Here is a 12,666-nt window from a genome sequence, read left to right on the forward strand (position 1 = left end):
ATTCCTCCATCCTTTCGAGCTTCCCGAGGATTCCTTGCGTGATAGACATCCGAAGACAGGAACAAATTACCCCACTTTGCCCCTTTGACCGTGCTATGGTACTCCGGTGATCTGTTCGTTTGATGTTTCGAAGTAGTTTCTGTACGTGATTAAGGCGCCATTCCCGCTACTATGTGGCTGTCCGAACCTGTTGAGTAAATCTTCGGCATCATCGGGTACAGACAGTCAGTATTCGACACTAAACACCTCAAATTCTAAGTATTGACTTGACTCGAGGAATGATCGCCTCCTCCGGTAGTCTCGTGAATATTTCGGTCTATCCAGCTCACTAGACCATTGGTAGCACTCCTTTAGATGCCTCCTTACTTAGTTGTCGAGAGACGAGGCGGTGCCTGTATGGAGCATTCGAGGAAATTTGCTGATCCTCAGAGAGCAGGAAAGTAATAATAACACTAGCTGATAACTCCTAGAGCAGAATGGTCCTGATTTCATGGATTTGGAGACTATGTGTGTCCTTAGAAACAAGTTATTGCCTTCAGACATCATCTGACACGATGCTGAATCCCTACTTGGAGCAATACAAAGCTTGAGAAGTTTTTCTAAATAGGAATTCAAGAACGAAGCAGAAGACCAAAGCCTTGACAGCCAATGAAGTGTTGTGCACGAGGCAGAGACGCGGACGTTTCCCTACAACAATCACCTCACTAGCAGTATCCTGTCCAGGAGCTACTTGAAGCTATGAATCTCAATCCAACATAGTGTTTGGCTCTGCATGGTACTAGCAAGGTCTTCTGCAGCAACAGGATTCATACATCTGAAAGTTAGAGTGGGGATGTTGGGGACTCTACTTCAGGATCAACTCAGGCTTGAACTTCAAGTGGCGTTTCTGTAGCAGTGCCCAACGAGCTTTGTCATGAGGACAATTGATCGGAGAATATCGTGACAGTAAGAAATTAGATGTTCGAACAAAGTCCATCTTCATTTTCAGAATCCGAGACCAGACATACACAGTCATACAAGTTGCACGGAATGAGTACCGGCACGTTGAAAACAAGCAGGCTTCGATCTGTGCGATTCCAAGGGCCGAGAAGTTCATTCTAATCTTCTTGACAATGGAGACATGAACCAATTGGCAGATACCTCCAGTCCAACATCGTGTCAGATTGCGCCGTGCATCAATACATCGTTAAGAGACTAATCTATGAATGATGCGCTGGCAGATGGATGACGGTACCTGGTTCCAAGATGTATGAACTCCAATCTGCACAGTCCTGAAAAGCATGGGACGGCTAAACCACCACTTAAGGTGACGATGATATGAGATCGAGATACGTCGACGTCCAGAAACGCCTTGGCTATCGTTCGATGTTGCAGGGTTACAAATTCCTTCCTGAGACTGTCTGTGGACTTGCACAGAGTCAGCGTAAGGAATCTGCCTGTGCTTGAAGTCAACACAGGTTGTGTTCATGGAAGCAAAAAGAGGTGATGCGCCATGGTATATGTTCATATGATATTCCAGAGCAATACTGTATCAGAGATGAAGTGCTAGCTAAATGATCGAAAGATAGACTGGCTACTGCTGAGTATCACATCGAGTGTACAGTTATAAGGCGACCAAGATCTCCCAGGGCAACTTGCCAGGCGCTCCATATCAAGGAAGATTCCGATGTCCGGGGATGCTTGGAGAACTTATGTATATGTAGCGGAAGCTCTATTAGAAGTCTCTAACGAGCTAGACATAATTTCCGATGTACGAAAGAAGCAAAAAAGAGGGTGAAACTGCACCAAATCAACATTTAACCGCAACTTTTTTTCAGCCAGAAAAGGGGTGCGGCTGAGACCCAGAACGCCACGCGAAAAGCACGGCACGCAAAGCCAGTACCTCTGTACCGTCGTCGGACGAATATTTGTCTAATTCAAAATTTGTCGCTGTAGTACGACAGGAGCACTCTTGCGAGCATCGTGTTCTTCCGAAAAATTGTAGGTCTTGTGCGGTTCTTCATCTTCTGCAATATAAATCGGCATCGGGATCACGGCATCGGGATCTAATCGTGAAGAGGAGTGGCGTTTCTTGGTGCTGTATTTAATCAAGACAGTGGGAAGAATGTGTCTTCATGAAGGAAAACGTTGCGTTCGGATATCTGTGCCGTGTACGGTCCCGAGAGAAGACTTCAACTTGTCATGCTGACAGTGCACGAGATTCTTCGAGGCTGTGTCCGACGTTGTGTTTCCGGGGAATCATAGCGTAGAGACCGCATAGAGAATACGTCAGCATCTTCCAGCGGGGCGAAGAAATTTTGAACAGGCTGAATAGATGCGAAAAGGTGGAATACGTCGCCACAAATGGTACTGGTGACTTCTTCTGGTCGTTTAAGTGAGGATATATAGAGTGATGTCGCGTGTTCTGCTCAAATCTCAGCCTGTGTTGGTGTGGCTGCATGTCTCAGGGGAGATTTTGGCTGCATAAACAAGGTTTAGTGCGTCGCCACTAAAGGCTTAGCGCCGAAAGTCAGCTTTATTGTTCTTTCCATCTCACCTGAATCTCTTTTCAATTCACTCATTATTGATTCATACGCATCTTCAATTCGAGACCACGGTCGGAGGATTTCTTTGGGGAGGTCAACCATTCACGCATTTCTATAATTGGGGTCAATTAGGGAAAAACAGTCCTTCCAATGCAACGTCACCACGGATACTAGCCACGATGCCTTCACGGCCAAGAGAACCTACGGATGAGGGTTATGGAACAATCACTACCAGTTCAAGTAGTTCCGATACTGACAGCAGGTCATCGTCGCCGCATGGAACCGATTACAAGCCGCGCGATGGTCTCAAGCGTCGTGGGTCGGCCTTTGATCGGGAAAGGAGGAAATCCTTCATTGCGGAGGATGAAGACCCTTTCCAGATTGAGCCGCCAACGATGAAGAAGAAGGAGAAACCAGTAACATGGTCAAGCTTGCCTCACAGAAGTCAACTCATTATTTTGACAATGTCTCGGCTCTCCGAACCCCTGGTCCAAACATCTTTGCGTGTATGTACCTCCGCTTCCGTCGTTCAAAAAAATGCATAACTAAACAATGGACAGTCATATCTATTCTATCAATTGAAGTCTTTCGACAGAAGTCTTCCAGATTCAACCATTGCTTCTCAGGCTGGTATTATGCAAGGTGCATTTGCCGCAGCACAGTTATGCACTGCTATGTTATGGGGACGCTTCAGTGACAAAGCTGGCCGAAAACGTGTTCTACTTCTTGGACTCTCTGGGACTGCTCTTTCGTGTCTCGGGTTTGGATTCTCAAGTAATTTCTATCAAGCACTTTGTTTCCGTATGCTAGGTGGTGCTCTGAATGGCAACGTAGGAGTCATGAGGACCATGATCTCTGAAATTGTCAGGGAGAAGAAGTAAGATTGTACCCAGGGGCTTGAGAACATCAATTAACGAAAATTAGATACCAGTCGAGGGCGTTTTTACTGCTACCAATGTGCGCGAATGTCGGAGTAATTATTGGACCAATGCTTGGTGGCTTGACGAGCGATCCCGCATCGACCTATCCAGAATTATTTGGCGGTATCAAATGGCTCGAGAGATTTCCATACTCTCCACCGAACATCATCAGCGCAATTTTCCTAACATGCGCCCTTCTTGCTATTTTCTTTGGCCTGGATGAGACTCACGAAGAATTCGCTCAGCAACGAGATATTGGAGTCAGCTGCCGCCGCAAAGTTTCCGGATTCTTCAGTCGTCTCTTTACCAGATCCGACAAGCAAAACTACTCTTCCCTCCCCAACCAACCTCAGGACCACGTCACCGAATATCTTCCACCAGTATGGAAACCGAAGAAACGAGTCGCTCCTCGGTATCCTAACAAGCTTCCTTTCCGCCGCATCTTCACGTACAACGTGATCTGTACATTAATCTGCCATGGCTTGATGGCTGGTTCCATGGGAACGTTCAACAATATCTGGTACACCTTCTTATCGACACCTGTTTATGATCCTGCCAAGGCGCCGCCAGGCTATACGCCCCATCTGCCAATCTTCTTCACTGGTGGAATTGGCCTTCATCCTGCGCAGGTAGGATGGGCAATGGCTATCTTAGGAACGATTGGCATCACTCTGCAACTTTTCTTGTATCCTATGGTCAACGCTCGCTTAGGCACGATCCGCTCTTGGAGAATTGTCTTGTACTGCTTCCCTGTAGTTTATCTCCTCATCCCGTTCCTGTCTCTAATTCCCTCGACCACCCCGCCACCGAGTCCAAAGACTGGATTCCCTCTCTGGGCCGCTCTGATGACTTTGACATTCATCCAAGTCGTTGGAAGAACGTTCGCTTCTCCCGCTACGACGATCTTAATTAATAATTGCTCGCCCCACCCATCTGTTTTGGGTACGATTCACGGAATTGGGCAGAGTGCTTCTTCAGCTGCCCGAACAGTTGGACCGGCGTTGGGAGGCTTCTTGTATGGATTGGGTTTGAAGTATGGGATTGTCGGAGCTGTATTCTGGGGATTATCTGGTGTCGCCGTCTTGAGCATCATCGCAAGTGGGTGGGTGACCGAAGGAGATGGGCATGAAATCCGACTTGAAGGAGACGATGAGGCCGAAGCGGAAGCGGAAGCAGAAAATAGAGCCTTGCTTGGAAGAAGTTGATGTTTTGGAGTATTGCATGATCCGCACTTGCATTTCTCTTTTGTGTTTGTATATTTTGTATGTATACTTTATGGGTGGTCTTCGTCTGGCATTTTGCAAGGGTTTGGAGTTAGACGTTGCGGAAGAGAGACTTGGATTCACATCCATAGAGTGTAGAAAGAAGCGTGTTGCATAAATAGCTTGCAGAATAATTAAAGTACAAAAAGCACTATCAAGTCGTACCTTTAACAGCTCGCTTCTTTGCCCTTGCTGATCATATCATGCTCACTTGCTTTAGGGGGTTAATTATGACGAAGATGATGAAGGGCAATTGATTGGACAAGTTGCCGAGGAGATGCTTTTTGTTGCACGTCGCAAGGAATGTGCGGCCCTCGTAACGGCGCTTCTCGCTGATTGGGAGCATCTCCGATAGTTGTCTTTGCGGAATGTGACTATTAGCTACTCTAGATCCTTTGTCATTAATATTCACCAAACTTCCTCAGGAAATTATATCTTTCATTTAATTATAGTTTGGCTGTGATACATTTGCGCTTTGCGCGCGGTGAGCGCTGTCCGCGCGAAATGCGCAAGATGCGCGGATTGCGGGATGTGGGAGTGGCATCGTTTGCAATTTCAACGTGCTTGAAGTGGACCTGAAATCTGGGGAATTTGGATCATGAGAAGTATCCAAGTGTCAAGACTGCAAATCAGGAGGAATTTTTGGGAAGCTTTTTGAGGTTTGAATCGATGGCTTTCAATGATTGGCGAGTAGTGCCCACGAAATGTGTGTGGGTATTGCAATTCTACCTTCATCCAAGCCTTCATTTTTCACGAAATCTAACAAGCAAAAAAGCCAGCCTAATGTAAAAAGAAAACCAGATTCCCCAACAACAGAATACCTCCCCTCAAACCAAGAACTTACAAGCATCCACCGCACTATTGATACCCAACAACTCCTTAAAAGCATTCAACACACCTTGACCACCCAACTTCACCACAGAAGCAGCATCAGCAGCATTCCCCAACGTCTGAATGATCTTCACCGCTCCGCCTGCTCCTTCCGCCGCGTCCTTGATCTTTAGCAGCTTTGCTGCGGGTCCAACTAGCTCAGCGAGGCGGAATGCGCAGTCTGCGACTGGGAAAAGTGGGTTCGTGGTGGCTGCTGCGGAGATGCAAGCCGAGATTGTGGAGATCTCGGATATGGCTGAGGTTAAGTTGCGTGGGTTGAGGGTGCTGGAAATAGGGAGTGAGCGACGCTTGGATCTGAGTCTGAGATATGGGGAAATGTCTGAAGTGTTGGTAAACTCGGGGATGACGGCTGTGAGGTCTTGTCGAGCCTTTACTTTGGGAACGTTCCTGGCTCGAGGTTTGAATGGTAGATGTAACGCGGAAGCTACACCCTGGGCGGCGGCTGCAGCGTCAGATGTAACGTCGTTGAAGATAGAGGTAGCCTTTGTGATGACCGCTGGTGCTGCTGAGACGACTTGAGACTCGATCGATTGTGCAATGCTTTTCGCTGTTGATATAGCACCAGGGACGTCGGACATTAAGGATGCGATGAGAGACGTTGCTTTGCCTGCATCGCTAACAATATCTGAGCCAACCCCCTGAGCAATGCTCTTGACTGTTGATATAGCGCCAGGGATATCGGATGTGAGAGAGCCTATGAAAGACGTCGCTTTACCGACATCGCTGACAACATCTGAGCCAACCTCGTGTGCAATACTAGCAACTTCGGGAACGAGATTCGACGCTGCGGCTTCAAGTGATAGTGTGACGTTAGCAAGACAGGATGAGATGTTGGTGTAGAATTCGACAACGTCTGCATCTCCAGCTTGGAAGACTTCGTCTGGTACAGACAGGATAAGGTTCATCAGCGAATCGAGAGCCGACAGAGAGTCGGAGTCCAGAGGGAGAGATGGCAGAGTGACATTGATATTTGCATTGCTTGAGTTGGTGATTGGTGTTGCAACTGCTTTGGCGGATGCGATGAGAGAGAAGGTAGTTACTGAGAAGGTAGTGCCTTGTACTGTGACGGTTGAGCTGGCGAAGATGTCTACGAAGACAGTTGTTGTTATGCCGATGGCATACGACGATCCAAGGTGCACGGCACCAAGGAAAATGATGTAAGTGAGCAAAAGACGCATCTTGTTGGCCGTCTTTCCTGTTTGGAAAAAGCACAGGTAGACTGAATATCGAAAGAGAACGTAAAGAAGCGAAGAATGAAGGAGTCTAGCTCGACTTGCTTGAGTGTATATTCGTCTTTTCAAATCATCTCAAAAATGGATTATGAAATATACTTATAACGGGAACTACGGACCGTTCGTAAGGCTGCATCGATCACTGCAGAAATCCAACGCCAAGGCGTCAGAGAATCGAAGGTAGTTCTTGCAGGGTAATGATTCCTCCCACAAGAACATGCGTCAACTTTCACCTGTCAACAGCCAAACGATAGCACATGCTGCGGGTCGGGCCTTGCCAACTCAACGTTCGGGTCTGGAGATGACGAACATAAAACTCAACCCGCATCAAACACCAGGCTGCGCAACGTGATAAGAGGAACCATCGGAGATAGTTCAGAAAACGGGTGACAAGCGCGATGCCCCCGCAATTCGTCCGAAGAAGAAGGCTTGACGGCGCGTATGAAAACATGAGACGAGGACGACTCTCCGTCGGAGTAAAAAGCGGCCTCTTTTGGCTCGCGAGAACATCAAAATCCAATGTACCGAATTATTTATTTCTCAACGCCCAGCTTTTTAAAAGAAATTCTGTCTTTAGGAACTGTACAAAAATATCCAAAGAATATTTCTATTCAGAAACAATTCAATATTTCATGAGTATTCATTGATAGTTTTATAGATCAATTGGAGATTTTTCACTTGCTCATAACGGCCATTTTTTTTTCTGACGTAGAGGACGAGGTTGACACCATCTAGCCGACCTGCGGGCATGTCACCGAAAGCGGCCATATTCTAGGGCAGGTGGGACTTGATAGGGCTGAGCCTCAAAGGTGCGTCGGCGCTTATCTCAAACGCATGCAACCTTATTGAAGGTTTCGATAAATGAAGAATACAAGTGAACCAAGCGTTATCATTCGGTAAGGGACAGCAGAGCCTCGAGATATGCCTGTGCGTCTTGAGGCTATCATAACTTGATTTGGCTGCATACGAGAGAACCGTCGAGATGCTCGAGGGGTCGAGATGTATGATTTATGTCCCAATATAGATATTTCTTCTTAAGGCCACTCAATCCATGCAGCAGGCCTTCCAGCCTGCTGTCAATGGTGGAGAAAGAATTGTTTTGGAGATATGAGGAAGGATGGAATCTGGACAAACGGGAGACATCATCCGCCTGATTTGTAGGGAGAATCTTCGCCTATCAAGTAGAAGCAGCAGGAAACAAGAACAAGAGCAGTTGAACAAGCGGATACATACAGCTAAAGGTGCAGGGAATCGATGTATCTCACTTGAGTATTTCGGTTTCTTGAAAGCAAGATCGCATCTGAAATGAAATGAAGCAAAGAACGACAAGATTCATTAAAATCTGAAGTGAGAACCCCGACCCAGCCCGGCAATCATGATCCCATCTCTAACGCCAACTTCCTTTTCAAATAAAGCGCTAATCCAACACCATGCTATCCAAAATCACGACGTACTCAAACGAATTGTCTTCCAGCCGTCGGTTGGAATCTTCCTTGATTTTGATAGAGCGGTGGATGATTCTGTTGTCCATATCCACCCGGATAGGCGCCCAAGTTAACATCCGATGCGGCGTTCGAGTCAGTAGTCCACGGCTGCGCGTTGTAACCTCCTTCATAACCAACAGCAGCGGCTGTTGCCGCTTTGTTCGCATTTCTCTTATATCTCCAGAAAGCGAATGGTCCCATGACAATGACTACCAACAGCACTAATACCAGCAAAGCCCAATCGTACTTTGAGTTCAATGCCAATGGGAAGCCCAAAAAACCGTTCGCAATTCCTGCTGGGATCACGATTCGTCCAAGCCAGACGTGGATGGGTGCAAGTTTCGTTGTAGCCTGTGTTCGCTTGTAAATGCGGTGGTGCATGAATCCAAGGACGAATTGCCCGATCATTGCAGCAATGATAACTAGGCCGAAGATCTGATGTGCCGAGTTCCAGTGCATTGACTAAGTTATGTTAGAATTCGTCATACTGCTGAATCTAGATACTTACTCTCTGGTACATGGAGCCTGCGTAGATACCAGCAGCTGTTCCAATGAGGGCAACAGCAGCAGAAAGACCTTGATTATAGCCGTGCCATTTAACACTATTCAAGATTCTCAAAATCAATAGTCCTAGGGGCATAAGTCCCACGAAAGCTAGGATCATAAGGCAAGCATGCAAAGCCGCAGAGAAGTCATGATCAGTATTCTCGCTGACCTGTTTTGTCCCAGAAGTATCGGCAGTAGCAATAATTGGAGCACCTGCACTTCCAACGGCCAGAGTCAAATCCATCTGAAAGACTCCATATGAAGCGTGACGCTTTATGCCAGCTGATTTGCTGTTCGAATCTAAATCTCCCGAAGGACCACTTGCAAATATGAAGTTTGCTTGTTTGTTGGTGGGATCGATCGAGCCTCCCTTCCATGATCGACAGTTCGTACACATTGCGAACAAGGTATAATTCCCATCGCTGGTTATTTCGGTGCCTGGGAGGACTTGGACCGATAAATTCGACGAATATGCAGGCTCGACATGGCCATATGATAATCGAGGGCTGAGAGTGAGGTTTTTGCCAGTGCTATCTTTGTACACCATCCAGATCAATGAATCGTCCATCTTGTCGTTCCCCATGCCAATAGCCTGCCACTAATCAGTAATGCGACCAAGTCGAAGCTTCGAAAACGTACAATCCAGCTCTGCGAGGCATCTGGTGATAATACATTAGTCCCGGTCTTCGATGGGCAATTCAGGGACAGTGTGGAGACTTACCGCCCTGCATAGAAAAGTATAAATCATTGCTATCATCATCTTGAGGAATATTCAGAGCAAAAGAGACACTGCCGTCGTTTGCGGCGAATCCAGACGATACTGATGTCGAGACAGCTGTCGTAGTTGTCAAGAAGCTGAACAAAACAGCTCCTAGAGATTGTCAGCATACCCTTGAAGGCACGTTCCTGGCTGGAAGAGGCCGAGAACCGATTAAACTGGGGCATCTCCAGTGAACTTACCCACTGCCGTCAGCGCGGATGAGCTTAATCTAACCATGTTTTCTCACTGAATAATAAACAACTTCACTGCGCGAGGAATTTTGTCGCGATAATATTTTGGAAATGAAGATAAAAACGATATCGAATCGCTCAAGCCAGCCTCTCGAATGCACTTCCCTTTAATGAGAATCTATTATCGGAACTTGATGTGTTTATTTTGCCGTGCCTTGCGCGGCAGGGGCTTATTGGCTCGACCTGGCGGTCTCAGCATGTCATCGAAGCGCCCGCTGTGGACTGCTGCATCTTCAGCCTGCCGATTGTGCTGAGCAAGCGCCTCAATCTCACCCAAGAAAGTGTAACTGGTGGTATGCGGCTGGCCGATGTCCAGGATAGGATTGGTAACGTGTCTTGTGTGATTGGTGAGGGCTGAGAATGCTGCACGTTCAGAGGCTGAAGCAAGCCATGATCGTGAGCTGGACCACGGAATTGAGTATAGAAATAGCTGAGTGCAGAGAGGCAACGTCATTCGAGACAGATGTGGCCTTAATGTTATGATGTTAAATGCTGCCTCAAGTGCGGTTTGAATGCTCGACAGAGAAGTTCTCCTTGGAACTGCTGTCCCAAGGCATGAAATGACTACCAAGTTACGTGTTTCTTTGTACAACATCATTTGATTGACTTGCGAGCTATGGTCTGATGATAGTGCCAAGGACCCCGAGGCCTCCGAAGAACGTTGAGACATCTTCAGCTATCTATTTACCCAGGGTACCTACCTTTGCACAATTATCGCACCAAGAGTCTGTCTCTACAACTCTCTTGGCTAAGCATCGATATCTTAACTTTCATTGCTATTGTAGAACACATATCATTGTGCAGTCATCAACAATTAGCTTTTGCTTTAGTATTGCTTATGACCTGCCATATTTAGTTGTGCATCTACTCATATTTTCCTTGTCACCTTTCATCCATTCAGCGCCATTGTAACATCGAACCACCAAAGCTTTAGTGGTTTGCACTGTATCTTACAGACTGCCCAGCACCCGTTGCAAGATTTCTGAGTTTATTTTGAGCAGGCGTTCTACAAAATTATAGCAACTCGGCATAGGGGTCGCAAATTCCTACACTTACTTCCAAGTGCCTACCATGTGTACACAGACTACAGACCCTACAAACCTAAATCCTATTTGGTGTTGCTTATCTTTAATTCCACAAATTCAGATGGAGCCTTCTAGAATACTTGATTTCACTTTGGATGATGAATGTTTGGGTTTCTCATGACCGGCTAGTGCCAGTTGTTCAAAGATGGAAAAGTACCATCATAGAAGGCGAAGAGCGCCATCACCTTAGCAGGTCAGGGGAAATCGTCATAAATTCTCATAAGCGATTGCACACTAGCATATTACGCCTTCTTCTTGAACACTAATCAACCTCTTCTCAAGTCGCAATAAATCGCAAGACTACAACCACTGATTTCAAGATACATACCATGGCTCCTCAACGCAAATACACCTCCGTCCTAAACGACATCATGCATGCTGCTCAAGTCAACGAGCTCGGCTTCACCGAAGACGAAATCGAAGAGAAAATCTGGCATATCTACGAGGAGATTTGCCGCCATGTATCCGTCCATGACCCGGAACTAGATTACGATGGCAAGCAATGGCTCGCTGAGCTTTTAGCCTGGGAGGAGCTCTGTTAGTCGCCATTATCATTTGCGCTTTTGTGATCCAGGCTAATGGGAGTCATAGTTCCCTACGATAAAGACCAATTCCTTGGTACCCGTCCTCCAAGTCTGCCCAAACATCAGCACCCGAGATATATCGCACCGAATGGGTTGCCGTTCTGCGGGTGCTGCGCTTGTATGAGTTGGGAGCAGGGTGATCTGCGATGTCCCTTCATCCGGGTTGAGAAGTGTGGCAAGTCGGGTCATGATGAATTCAAGTACAGGATTGGAACCGAGATTGAGGGCGAGACACGCTGTCCTGCTTGTAAGGAGGACGAGAAGAAGAATCAGGAGGGAGCTGGCTGGGTCTTTGTTGAGAAGGAAGAGCAGAGTTATGGGGATAGAGAGGCTGATGGCTAGGTACGTGTGGATGAGGACAGCTGAAGGGATTGGCCAAGAGGCTATTGGAGATACTGGAGCATTCCTGGCTCATTATTTCCACAATTTGGTTGTGCGTGAGCGATATCATGGTTGTTGGACTTTCATTGGCGATCTTGACGATGATCTTGGGTTATGGAGACAGGCTTTGGTTTTCTGGTACGCTCGAGGTGTTCTGGAGGCTTTTAGGATATTCTCGATAGGCCATAGCATAAAGCGCACTACAAAGACAACGGCATTGCTTTGAACTATCCCTCTTTTCTGGTAAATATCTTAATACACATACATCAGGTTCAGACGTAGATTCATCTACCTAGAAAGCCTTTCTTTTCTTTGTTTAGGGAAATCTCACAAGGTCAAACCTGTGAATCTGACACCAACGTACCACCACCCAGGTAAAAAAAGATTCCTCTCTCCTCCAATGTAGAATTTCCACACACAAACGAACAACCGTTTTTTGAAAGGTTATGTAAGCCGGCGTATCTATGGCTTCTCCTCCCGAGTAACCCAAGATGTTTGTCTATCCAAATTTTATTTGTTGAACTCCCCTTCCCTTGCCTGTTGTTAAGAAAATAATAACGCATAAGCTTATAATCCGACGGCATTGTGACCGGGACATGCGTACTTCCAGATGAATTTCCCAACACCTCGCTGTTAGTTGGCAAAAACGAGCAATCACGTGCTGTATACTCGGAGGCTCAAGATGGAAGGAGCGACGGTCTCTTGCGATGTGCAACAAAAGCTCACTGTGATGAAATGAAACTAA

General features: G+C 46.7%; 5 protein-coding genes across 5 annotated transcripts; 2 read left to right on the top strand and 3 right to left on the bottom strand.

The window, feature by feature from the left end:
* The first annotated feature begins 2,370 nt into the window (after window positions 1–2,370).
* LY89DRAFT_709805 (MFS general substrate transporter) lies at window positions 2,371–4,869 on the top strand. The gene is made up of 3 exons (XM_018217784.1): window positions 2,371–3,031; window positions 3,086–3,402; window positions 3,450–4,869. Exons 1-3 carry the CDS (start codon window positions 2,705–2,707, stop codon window positions 4,648–4,650), a joined length of 1,845 nt encoding a protein of 614 aa, XP_018066222.1. The 5' UTR covers window positions 2,371–2,704; the 3' UTR covers window positions 4,651–4,869.
* Window positions 4,870–5,405: 536 nt separating this feature from the next.
* LY89DRAFT_688363 (uncharacterized protein) lies at window positions 5,406–6,872 on the bottom strand. The gene has a single exon (XM_018215691.1). It carries the CDS (start codon window positions 6,774–6,776, stop codon window positions 5,535–5,537), a length of 1,242 nt encoding a protein of 413 aa, XP_018066223.1. The 5' UTR covers window positions 6,777–6,872; the 3' UTR covers window positions 5,406–5,534.
* Window positions 6,873–8,284: 1,412 nt separating this feature from the next.
* LY89DRAFT_673688 (CBD9-like protein) lies at window positions 8,285–9,857 on the bottom strand (the record flags this gene model as incomplete). Its single annotated transcript, XM_018213377.1, has 5 exons — window positions 8,285–8,776; window positions 8,823–9,452; window positions 9,500–9,519; window positions 9,582–9,731; window positions 9,821–9,857. The coding sequence occupies 5 exons, from the start codon at window positions 9,855–9,857 to the stop codon at window positions 8,285–8,287; spliced, it is 1,329 nt and encodes a 442-aa protein (XP_018066224.1).
* Window positions 9,821–10,913, bottom strand: LY89DRAFT_214449 (uncharacterized protein). The gene has a single exon (XM_018205892.1). It carries the CDS (start codon window positions 10,539–10,541, stop codon window positions 9,993–9,995), a length of 549 nt encoding a protein of 182 aa, XP_018066225.1. The 5' UTR covers window positions 10,542–10,913; the 3' UTR covers window positions 9,821–9,992.
* A 372-nt stretch (window positions 10,914–11,285) lies between these two features.
* Window positions 11,286–11,882, top strand: LY89DRAFT_738514 (uncharacterized protein; the record flags this gene model as incomplete). The annotated part of the gene is made up of 2 exons (XM_018220378.1): window positions 11,286–11,493; window positions 11,548–11,882. The coding sequence occupies 2 exons, from the start codon at window positions 11,286–11,288 to the stop codon at window positions 11,880–11,882; spliced, it is 543 nt and encodes a 180-aa protein (XP_018066226.1).
* Between the last annotated feature and the right edge of the window lie 784 nt (window positions 11,883–12,666).

Source organism: Mollisia scopiformis, assembly GCF_001500285.1.
Source record: "Mollisia scopiformis unplaced genomic scaffold LY89scaffold_22, whole genome shotgun sequence".
In the NCBI taxonomy this organism is placed as follows: Eukaryota; Fungi; Ascomycota; class Leotiomycetes; order Helotiales; family Mollisiaceae; genus Mollisia; species Mollisia scopiformis.